This window comes from Oncorhynchus mykiss, chromosome 17 (genome assembly GCF_013265735.2).
Source record: "Oncorhynchus mykiss isolate Arlee chromosome 17, USDA_OmykA_1.1, whole genome shotgun sequence".
Classification (NCBI taxonomy): Eukaryota; Metazoa; Chordata; class Actinopteri; order Salmoniformes; family Salmonidae; genus Oncorhynchus; species Oncorhynchus mykiss.
The window spans coordinates 32,866,091-32,893,977 of NC_048581.1; the positions used below are offsets into that span (position 1 = coordinate 32,866,091).

At 43.2% G+C, this 27,887-nt stretch overlaps 1 protein-coding gene across 3 annotated transcripts in view; it reads left to right on the top strand.

The window, feature by feature from the left end:
- strn (striatin, calmodulin binding protein) overlaps positions 1 to 27,887 on the top strand; it is an 86,964-nt gene that overhangs the window by 19,871 nt on the left and 39,206 nt on the right. For 2 of the 3 annotated variants that reach the window (XM_021568210.2, XM_021568212.2), the window contains exons 2-4: positions 15,171 to 15,274; positions 20,852 to 20,940; positions 24,505 to 24,586. In XM_021568210.2, coding sequence (XP_021423885.1) covers positions 15,171 to 15,274; positions 20,852 to 20,940; positions 24,505 to 24,586 — 275 coding nt within the window. The remainder of the gene's footprint in view (positions 1 to 15,170; positions 15,275 to 20,851; positions 20,941 to 24,504; positions 24,587 to 27,887) is intronic. The other variant, XM_021568211.2, reaches the window with a different exon arrangement.

The window sequence follows — 27,887 nt, forward strand, 5'->3', positions numbered from 1 at the left end:
GCACCTCCTGCAATACTTAAACTGAATGTGATGGCTTTGCCTCCGAGTTCGAGCTGGTGCTCTGAGTAAGCTACTGTTTGTCATGCACCGTTCCCTCTCTTGCTCAGCACATCCTTTCGTTCCCCTCTAGTTCTCTTTTTTTCCTCCCTCCTTCCCCACTCTCTTGATGAATCATCGCTGTGCTGCTCCAGATTTTGACGAGGGGACATTCCCCCTCAAGGAATCTGTTGCTGCTCACTTTATATCCTGAAATTCCCTGACTTTCTGGGATAGAAATGTGGCAGATGGGTTACTCATTGCCACCAGTTTGAAGTTTGGTTGTAGAATAATTGAGGTTTGGATGACTTATTAGGCAAACTGGATTATTGGGCTGCCTTGTACTGCCTCGGCACCTGATTCAACCTGAAGGGGCTCGTCTTGCACTCCACACACAGGAGGTGGGGCTGACATGCTGGTTATAACAGGTTACGACAGGTGTTCAGCTGGAAATTACCCTGGGGATATTTCGTAACCCATACGACAGCAGAAATGTCATGATTCTCCTGGGATTCACTCTGTATGTCTGGTGATATTCATAAGAGGGACACTAGTCGGTGCCCATTTACTCTGTGTCCTCCGTCATCAACTATGCATCCAGCCCCAGTCCAAGATCTTCTATGATTTTGGCTATTTTCCAAGGCATGTAGGTCAGCTTTTAGACACCATACACATGTTCACACATTTCCTTACGAGGAATAACGCAGAAAGAAACACGTCAAGTAGAAACTGTAACACTGCTCTGCGGAGTCGGAACAGTCTCTCTGTCTTTTCATTTAAATGTAATGTTGTCAGAAGGCACAAAGACTCTGTTGGAAGGCTATGAATCAGAGACTGTCAGTCAAATTTTTTCTACTTCCGTCCCTTCATGTAGAGCAGCAACTCCTAAAGACTAGACGAAGGGATTTTTTAACAAGTGGGTTACCCAGTTTTCCTGCATGTAGCCGACGGCACCTCCACATGAAGGCCCCACTGCCAACATACAATTTTTTTTTTAAGACCAGACATAGCCTGTACAAGTCCCCTGGGGCTAAGAGAGATTTTTCAGGACTACATTTTCCTACTTTCAGAGCATAGCTATATGCTTTAACTCATGGGTGTGGGGAGATGTGGTACTTTCTGGATAATATATCTCTCCATTTAGAGGACCCTCTTGGTAGACCACCCCCAGAGGCAAACGTTTAATATAACACTTTTTAGGAGCAGTAAACTAGGTTTCTTAATTTAAGTCTAATGTAGAGGTCGACCGATTAATTGGAATGGCCGATTTCAAGTTTTCATAACAATCGGAAAATTTGTATTTTTGGGCGCCGATTTCCGATTTATATATAATTTAAAAAAATGTTTTAGACCTTTTTATTTAACTAGGCAAGTCAGTTAAGAACACATTCTTATTTTCAATGACTGCCTAGGAGCTGTGGGTTAACTGCCTTGTTCAGGGACAGAACGACAGATTTTCACCTTGCAGCTCAGGGGTTCCAATCTTGCAACCGCACAGTTAACTAGTCCAACGCTCTAACCATTGCACTCCACGAGTAGCCTGCCTGTTACACAAATGCAGTAGAAGCCAAGGTAAATTGATAGCTAGCATTAAACTTAACTTATCTTATAAATCAATCATAATCACTAGTTATAACTACTAATCCAGTTTAGCAGGCAATATTAACCAGGTGAAATTGTGTCATTTCTCTTGCGTTCATTGCACGCAGAGTCAGGGTATATGCAACAGTTTGAGCTGCCTGGCTAATTGCGAAATAATTTGCCAGAATTTTACGTAATTATGACATACATTGAAGGTTGTGCAATGTAACAATAATATTTAGACTAAGGGATGCCACCCGTTGGATAAAATACAGAACGGTTCCGTATTTCACTGAAATAATAAACGCTTTGTTTTCTAAATGATAGTTTCCAGATTCGATCATATTAATGATCAAAGGCTCGTATTTCTGTGTGTTATTACGTTATAATTGAGTCTGATTTGATAGAGCAGTCTGACTGAGCAGCAGCAGGCCCGTAATCATTCATTCAAACAGCACTTTTGTGCATTTTGCCAGCAGCTCTTCGCAAGCACAGCGCTGTTTATGACTTCAAGCCTATCAGCCTGATGGCTGGTGAACCAATGTGAAATGGCTAGCTAGTTAGCTGGGTGTGTGCTAATACTGTTTCAAACGTCACTCGCTTTTAGATTTGGAGTAGTTAATCCCCTTGCGCTGCTAGTGTTGCTGCTTTTGTGGAGCGATGGATAACGATGCTTCGAGTGTGGCTGTTGTCGATGTGTTCCTGGTTCGAGCCCAGGTAGGGGCGAGGAGGGGGACGGAAGCTATACTGTAACACTGGCAATACTATAGTGCCTATAAGAACATCCAATAGTCAACGGTATATGAAATACAAATGATATAGAGAGAAATAGTCCTATAAATACTATATTAACTACAACCTAAAACCTCTTACATTGGAATATTGAAGTCTCATGTTAAAAGGAACCACCAGCTTTCATATGTTCTCATGTTCTGAGCAAGGAACTTAAATGTTACCTCTAGTCTAATGTATTAATCAAGAAGAAGGCGGCCTTAGGATGGCTTTTTCTCTAGTCACTTGAAAATAACTAGAATACTAAGGTCTCAACAAATGGGCTTCCTGAATCCATACAGAGCAGAAGCATGTGCCCAAGGATTTAATGTTCTGGGTTACTGTTTTCTAGCAAAGTCGTCTAACTAGATCAGTGACTCAACTATGACATAATGAGATATTTTTGAATCTGTTTCTGTATCGACTTGTTCCTAGTGCAGGGGTGATGGAGAGACGGTGGCTCATCATTGGAAGACCTGCTCTCTGCCCGTTTGCCTTGTGCCTCTGCCTCGACCAGAAAACCGTGTCAGTTGCCTTGGTAACCTTGCACATTAGACTGCCAGAGAGGCAGGCTTAGCGTCATCATGTGGGTGAAGTTGAAATTTGGGCCCTTTTTCTATTAGTGGATGAAGCATCATACACAGAGAACGTTAGGAACACCTGCTCTTTCCATGACAGACTGACCAGGTGAACGCTATGATCCCTTATTGATGTCACTTGTTAAATCCACTTCAATTAGTGGAGATGAAGGGAAGGAGACCGGTTAATGAAGGATTTTTAAGCCTTGAGGCAATTGAGACATGGACTGTGTATGTGTGCCATTCTAAGGGTGAATGGGCAAGACAAAAGATGTGCCTTTGAACGGGGCATGGTAGTTGGTGCCAGGCGCATCGGTTTGAGTGTGTCAAGAACTGCAACGCTGATGGGTTTTTCACTCAACAGTTTCCCCATGTGTATCAAGAATGGTCTACCACCCAAAGGAAATCCAGCCATCTTGACACAAATGTGGGAAGCATTGGCATCAACATAGGTCAGCATCCCTGTGGAACGCTTTTGACATCTTGTAGACTCCATGCCCTGACTCATTGAGGCTGTTCTGAGGGCAAAGGGGGGTGCAACTCAATATTAGGAAGGTGTTCCTAATGTTTTGTACACTATATAAACATTGTATAAGAACATCTCTATAAACTGGGGGATGATCAGAATTATTAGCTGTGCAATGTTTCTGAGCAGCCATGGTTACTGGCAAGAAGCTGTAACATCACAAGACTCACTAACTGCATAATGGCTATAGGATATTGTTTTATTTCTCACAATAGTTGCTCAATACAATGTTGAAAGAGCTCACTTTTCCTGAAAGTAATGTGCCAATCATTACTGTCTTTTTCTATATAATTTGGAATTCTCTATGCCTAGATAGCATTTGGGTGACTAGTACAGTTTGCCCCCCGAAAAATCATTCACTTAGCATTTTTCAGTCGAAGCACGTAATCGCCTGGAAATGCACTTTGACAACGGATCAGTGTGCTCAAAGGCACAGCAGATTCCCTCTACAGTGCCTTGCGAAAGTATTCGGCCCCCTTGAACTTTGCGACCTTTTGCCACATTTCAGGCTTCAAACATAAAGATATAAAACTGTATTTTTTTGTGAAGAATCAACAACAAGTGGGACACAATCATGAAGTGAAACGACATTTATTGGATATTTCAAACTTTTTTAACAAATCAAAAACTGAAAAATTGGGCGTGCAAAATTATTCAGCCCCTTTACTTTCAGTCCAGCAAACTCTCTCCAGAAGTTCAGTGAGGATCTCTGAATGATCCAATGTTGACCTAAATGACTAATGATGATAAATACAATCCACCTGTGTGTAATCAAGTCTCCGTATAAATGCACCTGCACTGTGATAGTCTCAGAGGTCCGTTAAAAGCGCAGAGAGCATCATGAAGAACAAGGAACACACCAGGCAGGTCCGAGATACTGTTGTGAAGAAGTTTAAAGCCGGATTTGGATACAAAAAGATTTCCCAAGCTTTAAACATCCCAAGGAGCACTGTGCAAGCGATAATATTGAAATGGAAGGAGTATCAGACCACTGCAAATCTACCAAGACCTGGCCGTCCCTCTAAACTTTCAGCTCATACAAGGAGAAGACTGATCAGAGATGCAGCCAAGAGGCCCATGATCACTCTGGATGAACTGCAGAGATCTACAGCTGAGGTGGGAGACTCTGTCCATAGGACAACAATCAGTCGTATATTGCACAAATCTGGCCTTTATGGAAGAGTGGCAAGAAGAAAGCCATTTCTTAAAGATATCCATAAAAAGTGTTGTTCAAAGTTTGCCACAAGCCACCTGGGAGACACACCAAACATGTGGAAGAAGGTGCTCTGGTCAGATGAAACCAAAATTGAACTTTTTGGCAACAATGCAAAACGTTATGTTTGGCGTAAAAGCAACACAGCTGAACACACCATCCCCACTGTCAAACATGGTGGTGGCAGCATCATGGTTTGGGCCTGCTTTTCTTCAGCAGGGACATGGAAGATGGTTAAAATTGATGGGAAGATGGATGGAGCCAAATACAGGACCATTCTGGAAAACCTGATGGAGTCTGCAAAAGACCTGAGACTGAGACTACTGACTTCCTAACTGCATAATAATTCATTAGAATTGATTGGATTTATATAGTGCTTCTCCAGAGCTGAAAGCACTTTACAGAGTAAGGGTGGGGAAACTCCCATCACCCACCACACAGAAAATCAATGAGTTTAGTTGAAACGGTGACTTGAAATGAGAGCGGGTAATGCAGCTACGTTAGCGGTTACGTGGAGTGGCTAACGCTCCGTCTTGAGGAGTTGTTTAACAAGGGAAATTGACAGTGACTGCTTGGAGAAAGGAAAAGCAGGGCATTGTTTCATTCTGGGCCGTGTCCATGGGGCTAAGGAGGGTGGGTGGTGGGTAGGGGTGGCATTCCCCGCTGCGGTTTGTGTTTGGATGCGAGTGAGCTGGCCGCATCATAGCGCTCCATTTGGAAACTGTGGGTGTCTCGCAAACAAAAACTGGCAGCAAGAGAGAGGAGCTTCAGGCATTGGAAGATGAGTGTACTCTTAAGCGTGGAGGAAACTGGAGAAGAGAAGCGTAGGAGCAGATATTGGGGAAAGGGAGCAAAGCATACGGGGAAAATGTTGTTTCTACAAAAGCTGAATCGCAATGCCTATGGCAGGTACAGTACTTTTACCCACCGGTACACCTCAGTATGTCATGTTGACGCAACACCGTCACTTTTATAATGTGTTATTGGCCCATATGCTCCAACCAATCCAGCCTCTCCTTACTATCTGGTCCTGTGTGGCTCAGTTGGTAGAGCTTGGCGCTTGCAATGCCAGGATTATGGGTTCGATTCCCGGGGCCACCAATATGTCCATTGTATGCACACATGACTTAGTTGCTTTGGATGAAAGCGTCTGCTAAATGGCATTTTACTAGAATGTGTTCACTGGCGCAGAATTGCATCGACGGTTAAGTCCCTTTTTAGCCGCTATATTAAGATCATTCACGTTTATTTTTTCTTCCCACAGCTAAGCTAGTGTCGTATGTCACATCAGTCAGTGAACACCATTTTGACATGTCACTTTTGAAGTTAAATTGGATCAACAGACTGAGAATTTGAAGCTGTCTCTCATTAACGAGTCACGAGTGCGCAGTCAGCGCACGTCCTCGACGAGTGGAGCCAGCCCGGGTTTTAGATATGTGGAATCCCCCCTCCCCTCCTCCTTTTCCCAGGTGGCTTGTGCTATCTGGGATGCCTAGAATCAGGCCAGAAGTCTTAAAGCAAGAGATGGAGAGGCTGAGAGACTGCAAAAGATCAAGAGAAAGAGGTCGAGGGAGAGAGTTGGGGAAAGAGACAGAGAGGGCTGACTTGAGATACGCGGAGATGGGGAGAGACCGAGTGAGCCAGGCGGATAGAGAAAGATAGAAACGGAATGGCTAAAGAGTGAGACAGAGAGGGAAAGCGAGTGGGAGAGGGCGGGATCCAGAGACACACTGGGAGACCGAGAGAGCGCTATTGGGAAAGAGTGGTAGAGAGAAAGAGGAAGGCTCAGTCTGGCTTGACACTGACCAGGGCAGACATTTATCACCTAATTAACAAGAGTCTCGTCTGCATTCTCACCACCATGCCAGCAAAGACGGGGGTATGTGGGGACTCAGCCGCGCAGGCTAAATATACACAAGCCTCAGTGCTTTAGAGGCATGACCCTGGCACAAATATAGCCTGGTCCCAAATCAGTTTGTTCCAAGTTGGCCAGACAGCACAAACAAATATCTGGGATCAGGCTAGTGTGAACAGGGCTCTGCTCGGGATATGATTCATGGCATGTTGTTATTGAAGTTAGATTAAATAAAATAAAAGTGTGTTTGTCACATGCGCCGAATACAACAGGTAGACCTTACTGTGAAATGCTTACTTACAAGCCCTTACCTCTATTTCTGGAACTGCATTGTTGGTTAAGAAAATATTTAAATAAACTGAAGTAAAAAATACATTTTTAAAAATAAAATAAAGTAACACAAGAAAATGACATAATTGGGCCCTGTACAAGGGGTACCGGTACAGAGTCAATGTGCGAGGGTACAGGTTATTCGAGGTAATTTGTAGCTGTAGGTAGGGATAAAGCGATTATGGATAGATAATAAACAGCGGGAAGCAGCAGTGTCAATAAAAATTGTCCGGGTGGCCGTTTTTGATGAATTGTTCAGCTGTCTTATGGCTTGGGGGTAGAAGCGGTGTCGTGGAAATTCTAATAAACCTCTAGGTGATTCGTTGAGAGTACAACGAGCGGATTTGAGCCACAGAATTTTATAGCAAAGTACATCCTCCTGAATGTTCATGACAAACATATGTATGGAATGGGTCACAAGGTTAGGACTCATATGAAAGATACTAATAATTCACAGCAGACCGTATCTCCTGTAAAGACGGTAGAAACCAGGATCTGGCCCCCAAAACAAAGTTCCTCTCATAATTGTCCATACTGGAACCCTCTCCACCCGGTTACCTCAGTACAGAAACACCAACTCATGCTATGGACTGTGGTCTTGTTAGGTTTATCACCCAAGGCAGTGTAAATCTTCTGTCAGCATTAAGCCCCCAGAGACCCATTCTCAGAACACACACAGATTAGTGTTCTAAGAACCCCCTATTCTATTGCATGGAACAACCATTTGATGCAATTACAGTATTATAACAATCTTGCAATTTTGCTCTCACAGCTGTTAAGGAGCGTTTTGGTCCTAGACTTGGTGCTACAGTACCGCTTGCCGTGCAGTAGCAGAAAGAACAGTCTATGACTTGGGTGACTGGAGTCTTAGGCAATTTTTGGGGGCCTTCCTCTGACACCGCCTAGTATATAGGTCCTGGCAGGAAGCTTGGCCCCAGTGATGTACTAGGCTAACTGCACTACCCTCTGTAGCGCCTTACCGAGCAGTTGCCATACCAGGCTTAATGATGGTGTTGGAGTCGTGCTTGGCCACGCTGTCGTGGGTGAACAGGGAGTGGAGTTCTAAGCACGCACCCCTGTGGGGCCCCCGTATTGAGGATCAGCGTGGCAGATGTGTTGTTGCCTACCCTTACCACCTGGGGGCAGCCCATCCCGAAGTCCAGGATCCAGTTGCAGAGTGAGGTGTTTAGTCCCAGGGTCCTTTGCTTAGTGATGAGCTCTGTGGGCACTATGGTGTTGAATGCTGAGCTGTAGTCAATGAACAGCATTCTCAAATAGGTGTTCCATTTGTCCAGGTGGGAAAGGGCAATGTGGAGTGCAATTGAGATTGCATCATCTGTGGCTCTGTTTGGGCGGTATGCGAATTGGAGTGGGTCTAGGGTTTCCGGGATGATGATATTGATGTAATCCATGGCCAGCCTTTCAAAGCACTTCATGGCTACAGACATGAGTGCTACTGAGCGTTGTCATTTATGCAGGTTACCTTGGCTTTCATGGGCACAGGGACAATGGTGGTCTGCTTGAAACATGTAGGTATTAGAATTGGTCAGGGAGAGGTTAAAAATGTCAGTGAAGACACTTGCCATTTGGTCCATGCATGCTCTGAGTACGAGTCCTGGTAATCCGTCTGCGGCCTTGTGAATGTTGACCTGTTTAAAGGTCTTCCTCACATTGGCTACGGAGAGCGTGATCACACAGTCGTCCGGAACATTTGGTGCTCTTATGCATGCTTCAGTGTTACTTGCATTTAGTTAGTCTTGTAGGCTAGTGTAACTGTGCAGCTCGTGGCTGGGTTTCCCTTAGTAGTACGCAATAGTTTGCATGTCCTTCCACATCTGACGAGCATCAGAGCCAATATAGTAGGATTCAATCTTAGTCCTCTATTGACGGTTTGATGGTTCATCTGTGGGCATAGGGGAATGTCTTATAAACATCCAAATTAGTGTCCCGCTCATTGAAAGCGGCAGCATTAGCCTTTAACTTGGTGCGGATGTTGCCTGTAATCCATAGCTTCTGGTTGGGATCTATATGTATGGTCACTGTTGGGACGACGTTGGCTATGCACTTATCGATGACGCCGTTGACTGAGGTAGTATACTCCTCAATGCCATTGGATGAATCCCGGAACATATTCCAGTCTGTGCTAGCAAAATAGTCCTGTAGTATAGCATCCGCGTCATCTGACCTCTTCTGTATTGAGTGAGTCACTGGTATTTATGTCTTGATTACTAAATATCGGTTTGTTGTGTGCACACCCACACACAGGCTATATTTGCCCTGTTAACTGAAGGTGTACCCGGCCACCCGAGCCACGACCAACTAGAAGGCGGAGACAGTACTGGTGCATCAAAGCTGGGACCGAGAGACTGGGAAACGGCTTCTATCTCCAGGCCATCAGACTGTTAAACAGTCACCACTAGCCGACCTCCGCCCAGTACTCTGCCTTGAACATTAGTCATTGTTTCTAGCCGGCTACCGCCCGGTTACTCTACCCTGCACCTTAGAGACGGCTGCCCTATGTACATAGTCATTGAAAACTGGTCACTTGCATAATGTTTACACACTGTTTTACCCACATTGCATTTGGAAGTTTTCAGACCCCTGAATTTTTTCCACTGCCGTATTCTAAAATGTATTAAAAAAAATATATCCTCATCAATCTACACACAATACCCCGTAATGACGAAGCAAAAATGGGTTTTTAGACATTTTTGCTATTTTTTTACAAATAAACATACCTTATTTACATAAGTATTCAGACCCTTTGCTATGAGACTCGAAATTGAGCTCCGGTGCATCCTGTCTATTGATCATCCTTGATGTTTCTACAACTTGGAGTCCACCTGTGTTAAATTCAATTGATTGGACATGATTTGGAAAGGCACACACCTGTCTATATAAGGTCCCACAGTTGACAGTGCGTGTCAGAGAAAAAAACCATGCCATGAGGTTGAAGGAACTGTTCGTAGAGCTCCGAGACAGGATTGTGTCGAGGCACAGAGCTGGGGACGGGTTTGAAGGTTCAGCATTGAAGGTTTCCAAGAACACAGTGGCCTCCATCATTCTTCTTAAATGTAATACGTTTGGAACCACCAAGACTTCCTAGAGCTGGCTTCCTGGCCAAACTGAGAAATCGGGGGAGAAGGGCCTTGGTCAAGGAGGTTACCAATCACCCAATGGTCACTCTGACAGAGCTTCCTCTGTGGAGATGGGAGAACCTTCCAGAAGGACAACCATCTCTGCAGCACTCCACCAATCAGGCCTTTATGGTAGAGTCGCCAGACTGAAGCAACTCCTCAGTAAAAGGCACATGACCGCCTGCTTGGAGTTTGCCTAAAGGCACCTAAAGACTCTCAGACTGTGAGAAACAAGATTCTGTGGTCTGATGAACTAAGATTGAACTCTTTGGCCTGAATGCCAAGCGTCAAGTCTGGAGGAAACCTGGCACCATCCCTACGGTGTAGCATGGGGGTGGCAGCATCCATGGTGTGGGGATGTTTTTCAGGGACTGGGATACTTGTCAGGATCGAGGGAAAGATGAATGAAGCAAAGTGCAGAGATCCTTGATGAAAACCTGCAGACTGCTCAGGACCTCAGACTGGGGTGAAGGTTCACTTTCCAACAGGACAACAACCCTAAGCACACAGCGAAGATAATGCAGGAGTGGCTTTGGGCCAAGTCTCTGAATGTCCTCGAGTGGCCCAGCCAGAGCCCGGACTTGCACCCGATCGAACATTTCTGGAGAGACCTGAAAATAGCTGTGCAGCGACGCTCCCCATCCAACCTGACAGAGCTTGAAATTATCTGCAGAGAAGAATGGGAGAAACTCTCCAAATACAGGTATGCCAAGCTTGTAGCGTCATACCCAAGAAGACTCGAGGCTGTAATCACTGCCAAAGGTGCTTCAACAAAGTACTGAGTAAAGGGTCTGAGTACTTATGTAAATGTGATATTTCAGTGTTTTTATTTGTATTAAATTTGCAAATATTGAAGGGGAAAAAACAATTTAATCAATTTTTAGAATAAGGGTGTAACTTTTAAAAAAGTTTAAACTTTCCGAATGCACTATATATACCGTATTCTAGTCATGACTCATCCTGTATAACTGCTGCTGGTCACACCTTTTTCTATTCATGTCCTTACACACCATTACATGTACAGCATATACAGTACCAGTCACACACCTAGTATTTTTCTTTTTACTATTTTCTACATTGTAGAATAATAGTGGACACATGAAAACTATGAAATAACACATATGGAATCATATAGTAACCAAAAAAGTGTTAAAGTGTTATACATTTTATATTTGAGATTCTTCAAAGTAGCCACCCTTAACTTCTTATGGCTGCAAGGGCAGTATTGAATAGCTTGGATGAAAGGTGCCCATTTGTGCTTTTTGTGACTCCTCTCTTTGGCTGGAAAATGGCTGTTTTTCTGTGAGTTGGTGGTGACCTAACATAATCGTTTGTGGTGCTTTCGCTATAAAGCCAATTTAAAATCAGACTTTGTGGTAGGATTAACAACAAGATTCCCTTTTAAAACGGTATAAGATACATGTATGTTTGAGGAATTTTAATTATGAGATTTCTGTTGTTTTGAATTTGGCGCCCTGCACTTTCACACAAACCTCAGATTTCTCACTTCCTGGTTTGATTTTTTTCTCAGGTTTTTGCCTGCCATATGAGTTCTGTTATACTCACAGACATCATTCAAACAGTTTTAGAAACTTCATTGATTTCTATCCAATTCTACTAATTATATGCATATTCTAGATTTTAGGCCTGAGTAGCAGGCAGTTTACTCTGGGCACCTTTTTATCCAAGCTACTCAATACTGCCCCCCAGTCCCAAAGAAGTTAAGACATGAATGTCAGTCAATCCGGAAATATTTCAAGAACTTTGAAAGTTTCTCCCAGTGCAGTCGCAAAAACCATCTAGCGCTATGATAAAACTGGCTCTCATGAGGACCACCACAAGACCCAGAGTTAACTCTGCTGCAGAGGATAGGTTCATCAGTGTTAACAGAAATTGCAGCCCAAATAAGTGCTTCACAGAGTTCAAGTAACAGACACATCTCAACATCAACTGTTCAGAGGAGACTACGTGAATCAGGCATTCATGGTCGAATTGCTGCAAAGAAACTACTACTAAAGGACACCAATAAGAAGATACTTGCTTGGGCCATGAAACACGAGCAATGGACATTAGACCAGTCTGTTGAGTCCAGATTTTTGGTTCCAACCGCCGTGTCTTTGAAACGCAGAGGTGGTGAACAAATAATCTCTGCATGTGTGGTTCCCACCATGAAGAATGGAGGAGGTGTGATGGTGTGCTTTGCTGGTGATACTCAGTGATTTGTTTGGAATTCAAGGCACACCTAACTAGCATGGCTACCACAGCATTCTGCAGATATACGCCATCCCATCCCCAGATTGTGCTTAGTTGGACTATTTATTTTTCAGCAGGACAATGACTCAACACACCTGTGTAAGGGCTATTTGACCAAGAATGAGAGTGATGGAGTGCTGCATCAGATTACCTGGCCTCCACAATCAGCTGACCTCAACCCAATTGGGATGAGTTGCACTGCAGAGTGTAGCAGCCAACAAGTGCTCAGCATATGTGGGAACTCCTTCAAGGCTGTTGGAAAAGCATTCCAGGTGAAGCTGGTTGAGAGAATGCCAAGAGTGTGCAAAGCTGTCATCAAAGCAAAGGGTGGCTACTTTGAAAAATCTCAAATATATTTTGTTATATATATTATTTGTTTAACACTTTTTTGGTTTCTACATGATTCTATATGTGTTATTTCATATCAATTGATGTCTTCACTATTATTCTACAGTGTATAAAATAGTAAAATAAAGAAAAACCCTTGAATGAGTAGCTGTTCTAAAACTTTTGACCAGTAGTGTATGTTTTGGAAAATCTCTTATAAAATAGGTTAAAGTTATGTATAGTAACCCTGGGTAAAATAGTAAAAAAATGGCAACTTTGCAGAAAGTGTTAAACTGTCAAGAGGAGTAAAACAAGTGTCCAAACTTTTGACTGGTACTGTACATAAACAAAACTGACAATACCCAATCCCTAAAAATAAAGAAATTAAGAAATATATCAGAACAAGCAATGTCAGATGGGAATATAAACAAACAAACATCTGTACATCTGTGTTTTTGACCAATAAACGTCTGATTTGAATGTACAGCGTAACATATTTGAGTTAGGCTAACTCCATGTTAGTTAAGCTAAAATCAGGCTAGTTCATTGATCTGAGCATATGTTTTAGTATACAAGTTCGCTAAATGTGTTCTATTAGCTGAATGTGATTCTTGGTACAGATTTGTAGCATGTTAACTCATGTTGAGTAAGTTTAAATCAAATCGGGCCATTGATAGGCTAGGTAGGCTAATATTTAGACTTTGCTAGTTAACGTTTGTAGCTAGTGTTCAGAGAATTTACTCTAATAGTCCAGCCTGAGAATAAAGTTGCAAAACTCAAGACCATTCAACCCCACAAAGGCCTAATTTAAAGTTTAGTTTAAATGTTTTTGCTGTTACTCAAAATACATCAATTATGAGCTCTACAAAGTTTAAATGGCTTAGAAGGATGCATAGTCTTGACCTGGTTTGAGTTTTTGGACCAAAGGTGGCTGGTTTTGGCCGAAGTGCTTGGTATGTCAGGGCATTCCGGTGTTCATGGGTTACGTGGGGGTTGAAAGCCCTGCGGTTCTCTACAAACCAACAGGAATGTGTGGAGAGACAAGTAGATGGCCATTTTGGAGATGAATAGCACAGATACCATGGTCAACCCTTGCCATCAGCAACTGGGTAACTGGAGTTCACTGTAGATGTTGGGGAGTGTAAAGGTCATTCTGATTTTGGTTTGGAGTGAGGTTTTTACGAGACAGGGTTTGATCAGTGTGTGTAGTATACTGTGTGTGTAGTATACTGTGTGTGTAGTATACTGTGTGTGTAGTATACTGTGTGTGTAGTATACTGTGTGTGTATTATACTGTGTGTGTAGTATACTGTGTGTGTGTGTGTGTGTGTGTGGTATACTGTGTGTGTGTAGTATACTGTGTGTGTGTAGTATACTGTGTGTGTGTAGTAAACTGTGTGCGTGCAGTATACTGTGTGTTTTGTAGCCTATTATATACAGTCTCACTTCAACTGAAGTGTTAAATATTAGTGCCTATTATTCTAATTAGACACATGTTCTACTAATTCAAAGTTATTACTAATTAATAACATTAAGTATTTAAAGCAACTTTCATTTTGTTGTACAATATACAGAGAAGAAAATAGGCTGTTTTGGGGGGGGGGTATCTTACTTTGCTCAGTATCGCGATACGGCCCGATGCTAGTCCTAGAAGACTGTGTGTGTGTGTGTTATTGGGGAGAAAACTATTTATTTTTGTGTTTATCCTTAATCGTATTAGTTGCAATTTAGAGTTCTGTCCCTGTGTGGCCTGGCACAATTAGCCCGTTCACACCAGTGACGGATCAGTTCTGCCTATCCTAACCTTAACTATTACGAGGGGATAAACAAGACTGGTCCGGATCTGTCCTATTTAAATGCAACTTTCACAAACACCCACTCAGTTAGTCCATCAGTCAACCATATGTCACAAATCAGCTGACCAGCTACGATGCCTGGAAGCAGTTAAAATAATCCAGATCAAAACAAACAGGAAATGTATCACAGTTGAGTAGCTTATGACTTGTGTTCGTCCCAAATGGCACCCTATTCCGTATATAGTGCACTTAAGCCCTACGGGTCTTGGTCAGGGTGCCATTTGGGTGCCATTTGTGTCAGACTGTTGAGATTGTGGACGTTGTCAGCTTTAAAGCCACAATCAGCACAACTAAATGAGCACCTAGCTAAATAATGTGCAGGTATGTCTCTTCTTTTGCTCTTCTTTTGCTGGTCTTTGTTTCACCCTGCTCCTGTGGACTTTTGTTTGATGTTTGTTCACTTTGTTTGTACTGATGGCTTTACGTACCTTATTTTGTCTCTCCTGGTCTAATGTTCACCTTGAGTTAAACACCTACAGTCACTGCTGCTACTACTGCTGCTACTGCTACTGCACTACTACTGGTACTACTGTATTACAACTACTCTACTACTACTGTACTACTACTCTACTGCTACTGTACTACTCCTCTGCTACTGTACTACTAACATTACCATTGCAATCACTACTACTTACACTGCCATAAAAAGATGCAAACACACACATTTTTCTTCAGGAAATTGACCTTTTCGCTCTTCTTTCCTCCAGGCCCAGATAGCCTTCCTGCAGGGCGAGAGAAAGGGCCAGGAGAACCTGAAGAAGGACCTGGTCAGGAGGATCAAGATGCTGGAGTACGCACTCAAACAGGAGAGGTGAGGACCACATTACACTAAACTATACCACACCTTCATTCTTTACGCTAAGGATGGGCAACTCTTCTAGGGGGGCTGAGTCAGTGTCTGCTGGTTGATTTTTGTATTTTGCCCACACTTGTACCCTTTTCACACTATCATGCTGAACCGTACTATGCTGGCTTGAGTATTTCCCTTACACATTGTCCTGTGCAGTACTGTTCCAGAACTGCGGTGGATACGTAACCAGGCCAGCGCAGTACAGGTCAACTTGGCTCAATTCAGCTCAGTAGTGTGAAGGGAGTGCCAGTTTCCCAGGTCGAAATCAGATGAAAACCAGCAGACACTCAGAATGCCTCCAAAACTGGAGTCACCCATCCCTGCTACATGCTGTCCCGAATATGTCAACATAGCTACACGTGACAAACTGCATGCCAAACAAAAGTGCGTTGTAGGTGCGTTGTAATTTTTTAAGCATGTAACAGCGGTACGCTAGCTATGATCCTCCCGGGTGGCGCAGTGGTCTAGGGCACTGTGCCACCAGAGACTCTGGGTTCGCGCCCAGGCTCTGTCGCAGCCGGCCGCGACCGGAAGGTCCATGGAGCGACGCACAATTGGCCTAGCGTCATCCGGGTTAGGGAGGGTTTGGCCGGTAGGGATATCCTTGTCTTATCGCGCACCAGCGACTCCTGTGGCGGGCCGGGCGCAGCGCGCGCTAACCAGGTCGCCAGGTGCACAGTGTTTCCTCCAACACATTGGTGTGGCTGGCTTCCGGATTGGATGCGCGGTGTGTTAAGAAGCAGTGCGGCATGGTTGTGTTTCGGAGGACGCATGGCTTTCGACCTTTGTCTCTCCCGAGCCCGTACAGGAGTTGTAGCGATGAGACAAGATAGTAACTACTAACAATTGGATACCACGAAAAGGGGGTAAAATACAACAACAACAACAAAAAACTCAAGGGGGACTCATCTCTCACTCAATATTTTTCTCCACAACAAAAGGCTGCTATACTGTAAATTGATGTCTTACTGGAGGGAAATCCAACACGGTGGTTTCTCAGGACCAGAATAGAGACACTGCCCAGTAGCGCACACACACTGTGGAAATATTAGCATTGGGACATTACTATTTTATGCCATCACATACTGTGCCTTCAGAACGTATTCAAACCCCTTGACTTTTTCAACATGTTGTTGTGTTAAAATTGATTAAATTGAGACTGGGAACAATGAATGGAGCTTCAGAGTGCAAATGACCTTAGACTGGGGTGAAGATTTACTTTCCAACCCGATAACAACCCCAAACATACAGCCAAAGCAACGCTGGAATGGCTTCAGAACCAAGAATGTGAAAGTCCTTGAGTGTTCCTGACTTGAATCCCATTTAAAAATCTGTGGAAAGACTTGAAGATTGCTGTTCGACACTGCTCCCCATCTAGTCTAACAGATCTTTGCAAAATCTGCAAGGAAGAATAGGAGAAAATCCTCAAATCCAGATCAGCTTTGCACATACAGACTCAAGACGACTCAAAGTTGCTGCCAAAGGTGTTTCTACAAATTATTGACTCTGGTGTGAATACTTATTTAAATGAGATATTTCTATATTTTATTTTCAATACATTTCTAAAAGCATCTTTTCATTTATCATTTTGGGCTATTGTGTTATACATGGGGGTGAGAAATTATATTTAATTAATTTTGAATTCAGGCTGTAACTAACTCAACAAATTATGGAATAAGTCAAAGGGTATGAATACTTTATGAAGGCATTGTACCATACAAACAGGATAACCTGCTGCTCATGCACACTTACACATGTACACACACTTAAACACACACTCACGCCCTGTGGTGCCATATCGTGACCCCTTGTCCCCTACACAGGATTATGTCCCATGTTAAATACGCACACATACATTGTGGGAAAACGCAGCACCGAGGCGGCGCCCTGTCCCCTATAACAACATTCCCACTGTCATGTGCTGCTCACACCTTATCATGGGTAATGCAGCATGGCGTCACACCCCTATTCCCAAATAATTGTATGTAGCACATTTAGAATAATTTAATAGGATCTTTCTCTGTTACACACTACTAGGCGACCTGCGGATTAGACTAGACTGACTACATGGGAGACTCTGACTGGTCATGTGGTTTGGATGGCTAAAACCTAGCCTGGAATCCAAAGTCTCATATGCTCTGCTTCATTTTGAATTCCAGGCTAGGAAGGAATCACTGGTGAAACAGAATATGCCAGTTTGGAGTCCAGGCTAGCTAGAACCTCACTCTGAGTCTTAAACCTACAGAGTCTGGTAGGGTGGATGAAGGAATGAAGAACCTGAATGACATGGTCTTTCTGAGAACCTCCGCCACTTGCCGCCATGTGATTATAGCCTCGGAACAAAATGTTCCCGGCAACTCCACGTCACGCAGCTACCCTTTTCTTGCTCACGTTCACGGTCTCATTCTCTCTTTCCCTCTTGTTCTCATTCTGTATCTCTTTCTGTCCTTATCACTCGCTCTCTCTCTTGTCCATCCTTTCCCCTCTCTGACCTTGCCCGTCTCCTGTCTGTTTCACTTTCTCTGCCCTCTTTTCCTCGCCTTTCTGTTCTCCATCTCTTCCCTTTTGCACACTTTCCTTTTCTCTTCCTCGCTCCCACTCTCTCTCTATCTCTCCCTCACTCCCACTCTCTCTCCCTCTTTTTCTCTCGTTCGCTCCCACTCAATTGAGCATGAGTCATTCTGCATCGTTCTGCGTTCCGACTGGTATTATATGTTTCTGTTTTTGCCTTTCCATGTAGGAGAAACCTTGAGCATCCAACCTTCAGTCTATTTCAAATCAAACGGTCTGTCCGTTGATATTGGAACGCTAACATTTCATTGTGCATCTTTATCAGTTTGCACCTACTGTGCTTCGTGTTGGCATTTATTGATTTATGCCGAAATACTTCTTCAGTTGTGTAATTTCCTTCATCTGCATTCGACACTAAAATGAAAGAACTAGAGTTTAAAAAATAATGACTAGTTTGAGAGAAGCATCCACAATATTACGTTCACCCGTGTAGAAATCAGTGCAGATGGAGGAGATGAGTCGAGGAAACTACATTAGACTACTAAGATCCACTCCTGTAGCCTGGTCCAAGATCTGTTTGTGCTGTCTTGCCAACTCCTATGGTCACTGTCATGTCAAATCATGGGAGTTGGCAAGACTGCACAAACAGATCTGGGACTGGGCTATAACTCCTGGACTGTGGCAAAGTCAAGGACTGCGTCCCAAATGGCACCCTATTCCTTACATTGTGCATTACTTTTGACCAGAATCCTAAGGGCCCTGGTCAAAAGTAGTACACTAGGGATTAGGGTGCCATTTGGGATGCAGGCAAGGTCACCCCCATGGTTTGCAAGAAGGGTTTATTTTTAGTTGTCCCCCACAATGAAATCGGGGAGGGGACTGTGGATGTGTGTCCGTCCGTTAGTCACATGCGATATCTCAGACAGCACTAGCCCGATTTTGACGAAACGGGTAATGATCCATCACCCCGTTTGACTTATAGTCATGCAATTCGCTACATTGGTCCCACCTCACAAGGAACACATTTGCCTCAGGGACCCATAAGGTCTGCCATGACGGATGTTCCGCCATTTTGAATTTTGTGAAAAACGCTGCTCTTCTGGCACCGAATGACCGATCTGTAGGAAACTTGATATGTGGCATCTATGGACAAAGGCATAGAATATATGTTTTGTTAGGTTGTTATGAGTGTACTGATAAGTAGATAACTGTGAGGGGGAAAAAACTTGATCGGAGTTGTGCTTGTTGTTCACACGCGTATCTGCCCTGTCATTGGCTAGAATGGTCCCACCTGATCTTGTCTCTTCCTGACCGCCTTCTAGTCTGAGTACCAGTCTCTTTAGCTAACATGCCACTCCTTGTCATTGCCAAAGAGACTGCCCTTTCGGCGATCTCTATGTTCAATATGCGCTGGATTTACGACGGAGTAGCTCATTGGTTGTTGTTCACTCAACATGTTTCCATGACAACACGTGGAGCCTCAAATAGTCAAAAACAAACATTTAGCTGTTAGCTGGGCAAGTTGTTGTATAAGACGTTTTGTGGTTGGAATTGCAGTCTTTTGCACATGACATGGGGTACAGGGAGTGGATTAGTTCAAGAGACTGGTACACCGGCTAACTGCCTTCCATTTTTTTTCAAGACATTTTATATTCATTGTTAGAGCAGCCACTTAAGTATCTGGTCGATATAATGGATCATCTGTGGTCACACAAGATAATTTAAACAAACCAACAAATGAAATGCAACATCGCGAGACCTCCGGGAAGGCTTGGGAACCAGACTACTACTACTAATAATTTTGCACGCCCAATTTTTCAGTTTTTGATTTGTTAAAAAAGTTTGAAATATCCAATAAATGTCGTTCCACTTCATGATTGTGTCCCACTTGTTGTTGATTCTTCACAAAAAAATACAGTTTTATATCTTTATGTTTGAAGCCTGAAATGTGGCAAAAGGTCGCAAAGTTCAAGGGGGCCGAATACTTTCGCAAGGCACTGTACCTTAACCATTAGTAGGGGAAGTGCAAATGTGACCCAAGATCAGCATTTTGTTTTGAATGACCTCTCCTGGTAGTACTGTTACTGACCTTTTTAGTTTTTGGGGCTGACAATTAGTGATGATGATAAGAATCACTGGAAATTAGCATAAGCTAGGGTGTGATGCACTTGACTGTTTTACATTCAATGTGTCAATTATTTAATTATAAATCCCTATGTAAACGATTAGAAAAACAAATGAGTTAAATTACGATGATGATGATATTGATGAGGACAATGATGATGATGGTGGTGAAGTGATCCATCATCCTCTGTGTCTTATCCTCTTATAGAATTACAAGCACTCCACTCACCTAATCCTCTCTCCTCGTGACCTTTGTTTGTAGTGATTTAGATGTTTGAGTGACGTCAAGTCGCAGTCTAGCTAAGCAAGTTTAAGTTTACATTTAAGTGCATCTTCCTTCACAAGACAGCACCCATCCAGGGCCTGAATTCATGAAGCCTATCATAGTAGGAGTGCTGATCTGGGATCAGTTTTGTGTTTTAGATTATAAGGAACGAATAGGGCAAGGACTTGATCCTAGATCAACACTCGTACTCTGAGACGCTTTATGAGTAAAGACCAAGATATCACAAACTCCTCTGGCCGACCTATAACATATGTAGTATATAGTTTGTGTGCTATTTGGGCATGGAAGGACAAACAACTCGAATGGTTTAATATCCACCATTAAGTTTAGATTTAATATCAACCCAGTGAATTAACAAATGCATTTCTTACCCCAGCCCTCCCACCTGTTCTTAATATAATATATGCCATTTACAAGACACTTCTTCAAATGTATGTGTGAAGCCAGTTAATTTACAGATACAGATACAATCAACAGTGAGATGGTTATCTTCTGTTAGATCATTAATGAGCTGTTAAAGCTGTCACTGTGGCTGCCTTGTCATTAAAGCTTTTTATTTATCTCTTTCTCCTCTCTCTCTCTATCCCTCTCTTTTTCTCTTTTCCTTTCACCCTCAGGTCAAAATACCACAAGCTCAAATATGGAACAGAGTTGAACCAAGGAGACATGAAACCTCCCAGCTACGATGATTCTGGTAAATCTAAATGTATGGATTATGTGAAGGAAATGCTATAACCACTCCACAGCCACATCTAGCTAAGTGGATGGGTCACTGTTGTCTTAACAAGTACACATATTCATGAAATACAATCGATGGCTGTAATCGCCCCCAGACACACCTGGCTGACTTGATGGGTCATGTAATCAGCTGGCGACGTGGAGTCTTTTTGTTTAGACATGTAGGTAGCTAGCTAAACAATGAACCAGAATAATCTCAACTCCTACTACTACCAATAAAAAACATTGTCATAGCTGTAGTATGAATCTGCATGCAGCTAAAGAGCTAACCAACTAGGTTCAATGTTAGCTAGCTAACATTAGGCTATAACTTGCAATGTAAATGGATTTCTGATTCGAGTAATATTACTACACTAATCATGTACGTAAATTTAGCTAGCAAGCTAACGTTCGCTAGCTAGCAAACAGTACACTTTAACTTGCAATGAAAATGACTTTCTGACAAAATTAGAAACATAATATCTGAAAATGTAGTTAGACTCTTACCTGTATACATGGATGAACTCTGCACGACAAACTGGAACCATTTAACTCTGTTTTGTTTGTAGCTACATTTTGTTTGGCCAGTGTTGTCGAGTCACTCTGGTTCACACTGACCGTGGCATGTGCAGAAAGTAGCCCATCACTTTTTCCAACTGATCTGTCGATAGCGCCTGTTAAATTCAGTGCCTCAATGTTGTTGAGAAAAGTATCAAAGCCATTGAGAACTACAAAAGTTAACGTTATATCTTTCAAAAATGGCGCAGTAGAAATGATTATCAACACATACTGAGCAGTTCATGTAATAGACAGAAGCATGCTACATGGCAGACCAATCCAAACTCATCTCCCGGCATGTCCAGCACATGCATAATCTCAACCAATCATGGCTAGCGGGAAGGTTACTGTCATTTTCCGTGGCCAAACCAACTAGGCTCGTAATTTTAACAATTTTATGTTTAGGGCCCTATGAAATCAGTTTTTTATTTTTTCCCAAATTCATTTTTTTCCGTTTGAATGTTTCTGAATTCTGTGTTTTACGATTTACACTAATTTTATCATCAGAAAGAGTGTCTAATAATTTGAAATTAATAAAACGTTAACAATTTAATAAGATATAACAGTAAATTTGAAATGATGCAACACAACATTGCACTGTTTTTTTTATCAAGGCAGGTGCTTCAATACAGAGTTCTACTAAGTGTTTCATTATAAATGAATAAAAGTAATGCAAGAATCTAGGCAACAAGCAATAGGCAAAACTTAGAGTTATACTTATGTAAAAATTAAAAAAAATTGTGCTTCACATAATTGTTTCATTATAAATAGTAAAACAGTATATATTCATGCATTAATGCAGCAATAGGCAAAACCTATGGAACTACCTTATGAGCTCCTATGTCTGTCCATTGTATGTTTTCCATCTATCACGGACCTCTCCATTGAAGTACATGATTGTCAGCCTCTTTGTGTTGAGCTCGGTGAGTGCCTTGCGCTTGTTTGTGAGTAGAGTGTTGCATTTGCTGAAACTCCTCTCACAGTCGACTGAGCTGACTGGGAAGTAGATGTAGGGCACAGCCACTTCTGCAACTCTTGGGAATCTCTCACTCAGGCCCCTCCAGTAATCAGCAAGCTCCAAAGCAGGTGAGGGCTCACTGGACACACAGTGCTGATAGGCAATCCATTATTCACTGAGCTCTGTTGATGGGCTTGCCATGGGTTTCAGTTGTGTAGGCTTCAATCTTCTTTTCCATTGCTGGAGCCTACCTCGGATCGAACACTCTAGCCAGCCTGTAGACCTCTCTGGCTGGATGTGTGTCCCAGTGCTTTGAGAACTTTGTGAAGGCCAAGTGGATGCATCATGGAGTTGGTCAAGCACCTCTCTCCAAACCCCATCTTTCTCAGTAGCTCATCTGTTTTGGCACCATACCCACATGTTTTTGCCGTTCCATTGACTCGGCAAGATCCTACAATCCTGCAATTGTATGCCGACACTGCTGTGGGACGGTGGGTTCCCTCCAGGATTGACAGATCTGTCATCAGTTTGGAGCAGCCCTCAGAGATGAAGGTTAGCTTAACAGTGAAGGCCTGCACAATCTAGATACAGCGATAGTTAGCTAGATGGAGAGGCAGACAGCTATTGACATTATGCATCGTTATATTTCACCATGGTAGCTCATCGTTTGGAATATCACAATTTGCATGCGGACAATTCATATTGCAGAATGTAAATGTAGGCTATTGCAACGGTATATTAATAGGCTGTTAAATTAATTCACCAATGATGAATGCTGCAATCCTTTGCATCTGTTGTCTCGTCAACAACCACCGCAAACTTCTTCCCACGGATCTTCTGTAGAACGGCAGGGGCAGGTGAATTTGACAGAGGCTGCTCTCATTTTCAGGCCCTCCCTTATTTGCAATTCTTCACAAGAAATGGCCGTAGCTTTCTTAGCTTTTCTAAGGGGATGTCGGACTCGGCGCACTCGGCCACAAAGTCCTGAATAAATTCTCGTCTTGAATCTGCTGATGCGCTTGCACTAGTAATGGCCGTTTGAAGAGGCATGCTCTGGCTAACACGGTGCTTTTCCTTGTTCTTCACATGGGCTTTGGACCTTAAGTGGTGATCATACGTATTTTTACAGGTCCAATTTTTATTTTATTTTACCTTTATTTAACTAGGCAAGTCAGTTAAGAACAAATTCTTATTTTCAATGACGGCCTAGGAACAGTCAATAGTATGTTCACAGAATTTGCAAAGCAGCTCATCGCTTGACTCATAATAGTCCTTTGGGTATTGCTCAGCTCTGAATTTAGGGGTTAGCATCACATTTATGTTTTTTTGATGATTTCGACATGTTTCTCAAAATGACAGCCAAGTTGTGAGGTAGGAGTCTCACGCACGACCCCCCCCCCCCGGAATTATTTCCCTAGGCCTAATCGTCTGTAATTTTACAATTATGAAATCATATAGGTTACAACAATAACTAGGCCTACTTTGGATTTGCTTTAAGCAATTTCAGACAGATTATGGAAAATTCTGCAATATTCCATATTTACAGTTGATTCCATTTTTATTACCAAATTCCGCGATTCCATCCGTTTTCCACATCGCGGAAAACATAGGGCCCTATATTTGTATTTACGGATGGAATACAAGTTTGTTATTAAAGCGCATGAAGGCCTTTCTGCCAAAAAATCTCACATTTTCATTAAAAAAATTCATGTTTATGTTCAAATGGCTCTACTGTGAAGAAGTGACGTGCGACATATGCCTAGTTTCCTGAAACGAGTCACATTTGTGCATGTCAAATGTCACAATACTGACATGTTTTGTTCATATGTACTTTATGTATTCTGATAGTCTAACCTGGATTGCACCATGTGTCCTGACCTATGTTTCAATTGGAATTTTGGAATGAAATTGAATGCAGCACAAATACTGTATGTCAGTCCATGCTTCAAGACTGTGAGTGGAGCCTTAATAACACGGTGCATCTCTCTCTGTCTCTGTCTGTGTGTCTCATTCTTGTTTCCCCTCTCTCTCCATCAGATGAAGGGAATGAAAACGAGGTCCCGAGCCCCCCAAACAGTAGTCAGCTGGGTTGGAAACAGGGACGGCAGCTACTCAGACAGTGAGTGCAACACGCACACCTTTTTTGTCTTAATTGTGCCCTATGGCTGTACACTTTTAACTTTGAGACCTGGTGGCCTTCTGATCAGCAGGTTTGCATGGTCGGGAGATTCGGCTTAACCACGGTGACATCACCATGTGGAATATTGGCTAATAGACCAATAATAAAGAGCGTTCCTAACCTCTCTGCCAATAAAAGCCAGTTTTCAGTTTTCCCCTCCCCACTCAGACCACTCCCAGACAGTCCTAGCAAAGTTCTTCCTGGAGAAATAGTTTTTTGCCGAATTTTATGGAAATCCACTACAATAGGTACTTACAATGAACAACTTGTAAGGTTTTGGTCCCATGTTTCATGAGCTGAAATAAAAGATCCCCTACATTTTCCATACACAGAAAAAGCGTACAAATGTATTTACATCCCTGTTAGTGACCATTTCTCCTTTGCCGAGATAATCAAATCAAATGTATTTATATAGCCCTTCGTACATCAGCTGATATCTCAAAAAGTGCTGTACAGAAACCCAGCCTAAAACCCCAAACAGCAAGCAATGCAGGTGTTGAAGCACAGTGGTTAGGAAAAACTCCCTAGAAAGGCCAAAACCTAGGAAGAAATCTAGAGAGGAACAAGGCTATGGTGGGGTGGCCAGTCCTCTTCTGGCTGTGCCGGGTGGAAATTATAACAGCATGGCCAAGATGTTCAAATGTTCATAAATGACCAGCATGGTCAAATAATAGGTCTGGGACAGGTAGCACGTCCGGTGAACAGGTCAGGATTCCATAGCCGCAGGCAGAACAGTTGAAACTGGAGCAGCAGCACGGCCAGGTGGACTGGGGACAGCAAGGAGTCATCATGCCAGGTAGTCCTGAGGCATGGTCCTATGGCTCAAGTCCTCCGAGAGAGAGAGAGAGAGAGAGAGAAAGAAAGAGATAATTAGAGAGAGCATACTTAAATTCACACAGGACACCGGATAAGACAGGAGAAGTACTCCAGATATAACAAACTGACCCTAGCCCACAGACACATAAACTACTGCAGCATAAATACTGTAGGCAGGAGAGGTCAGGAGACACCGTGGCCCCATACGATGATACCCCTGGACAGGGCCAAACAGGAAGGATATAACCCCACCCACTTTGCCAAAGCACAGCCCCCACACCACTAGAGGGATAACTTCAACCACCAACTTACCATCCTGAGACAAGGCCGAGTATAGCCCACAAAGATCTCCGCCACGGCACAACCGTGTTGTGCCCACAATCCATCCACCTGACCGGTGTGGGATATCAAGAAGCTGATTAAACAGCATGATCATTATACAGGTGCACCTTGAGCTGGGGACAATAAATAAAAGGCCACTTTAAAATGTGTAGTTTTGTCACATCACAATGCCTTCGATGTCTCAAGGTTTGAAGGAGCATGCAATTGTCATGCTGACTGCAGGACTGTCCACCAGAGCTGTTGCCAGATGATTGAATGTTAATTTCTATTAGTTGTTTTAAAGAATATGGCAGTACATCCAACCAGCCTCACAACTGCCGACCACGGTATGGCATCGTGTGGGTGAGCGGTTTGCTGATGTCAATGTTGTGAACAGAGTGCCCCATGGTGGCAGTGGGGTTATGTATGGGCAGGCATAAGCTACGGACAACCAACACAATTGCATTTTATCATTGGCAATTTGAATGCAGAGATACCGTGACGAGATCCTGAGGTCCGCTGTCGTGCCCTTCATCCGCCGCCATCAACTTATTTTTCAGCATGATAATGCACAGCGGCCCCACGTCGCAAGGATCTGTACACAATTTCTAGAAGCAGAAAAAGTCCCAGTTCTTCCCTGGTCTGCATATTCACCAGATGTCACCCGTTGAGCATGTTTGGGATGCTCTGGATCGACGTGTTTGACAGCGTGTTCCAGTTCCAGCCAATATCCAGCAACGTCGCACAGCCATTGAAGAGGAGTGGGACAACATTCCACAGGCCACAATCAACAGCCTGATCAACTCTATGCGAAGGAGATGTCACACTGCATGAGGCAAATGGTGGTCACGTTGTTGCATGGTGCATTTGTTTTTGTTCAGTATAATTGTTACCCAGAAACAATTTTATATTGATATAGAAATGGTTGCATTGGGCCTTTTTAAATGCAATCATTTATAATCTTTTTAGCAGTGTGTTTTTATGTCTGTGCAGCTGTGTGAAACTCTCCAGCATGTCATTTCTAGCTGTGAGATGTGTGTATCCTGCATCTGGGTTGTCACAACAACCACTGACTCAGTAGGGAAGGCCTCTGGGAGTGGTTTACTGTATGCCACCGGACTGTCTGTGTGTGCTTGTGTTTCTATTGACCATCTGTGTGTGTGTGGCTGTAGTCATAGGGCACCACCATCGGCTGCAAGTGTCTGTCTTAAGACAAAAAGCCATCAAAGGGAGAAAAATCTTCTGAATGGGGATTAAGAGCCTCGGTATGAATAGAATAAGGGAGTAATCCCACTGAGACTGGTGGGATGTGTGGATCGTTAGACACGCATGCACGCACGCACACACAGAGACCTATAGAGTAACACACACACAGTCAAATATGCGCACACACTTAGACACATGCTCACACCCACAGTCTGAGACACATACATACACAAAGACTGACTGACACACACATGCAGACACACACACACACACATACTGTGTGTTACTCCTATCATGTGAATGCAAAGGGGTGTGAAAGCTGTTAAAGGTTTGTGCTTTGGTGCCCTCTGGGTGTCAAAAGTAGTCAGGACGTAGAATGAGCGAAAGGGGGATACAGAGAGTGTGCATGCTTGTGTGTGCGCGGGCCTGTGTGTGTGTGTGTGTGCGCGTGGGCTTGTGTCTGTGTGTGTGCTTGCGCACGGACTTGTGTGTGTCTGTGTGTGCGTGTCTGTGCGTGCTTGTGTCTATGCTTGCTTGCGTGAGAGTTTGTGTGCATGCACAAGTGTGCGTGGGCGTTGTCGTGATAATTCAGTACTGAGAAATTTGGTCATTTCTTCAAACAATCATCTTTATTTAATATCGATTAATTATTGCAATAATGAGGCTGGTCAACCCCCCCCCCCCCCCAAGTGTTGGACCAAGTAACCTAACCTTTACACAAATGCAGAGTTCTATATATAACTGACACTAACAATGCTCAGTCATGGTTGGTTCAAACCCCCTCATGCAGATTGGGGCATCATATGCCACTCTGGGTTCATCCTGTTGTTATCTGCACATAGGTTGTTGTCTTATCCCCACTCTGGCTTAGTTTCCCAGAGGCAAGGATGGTTTTGAG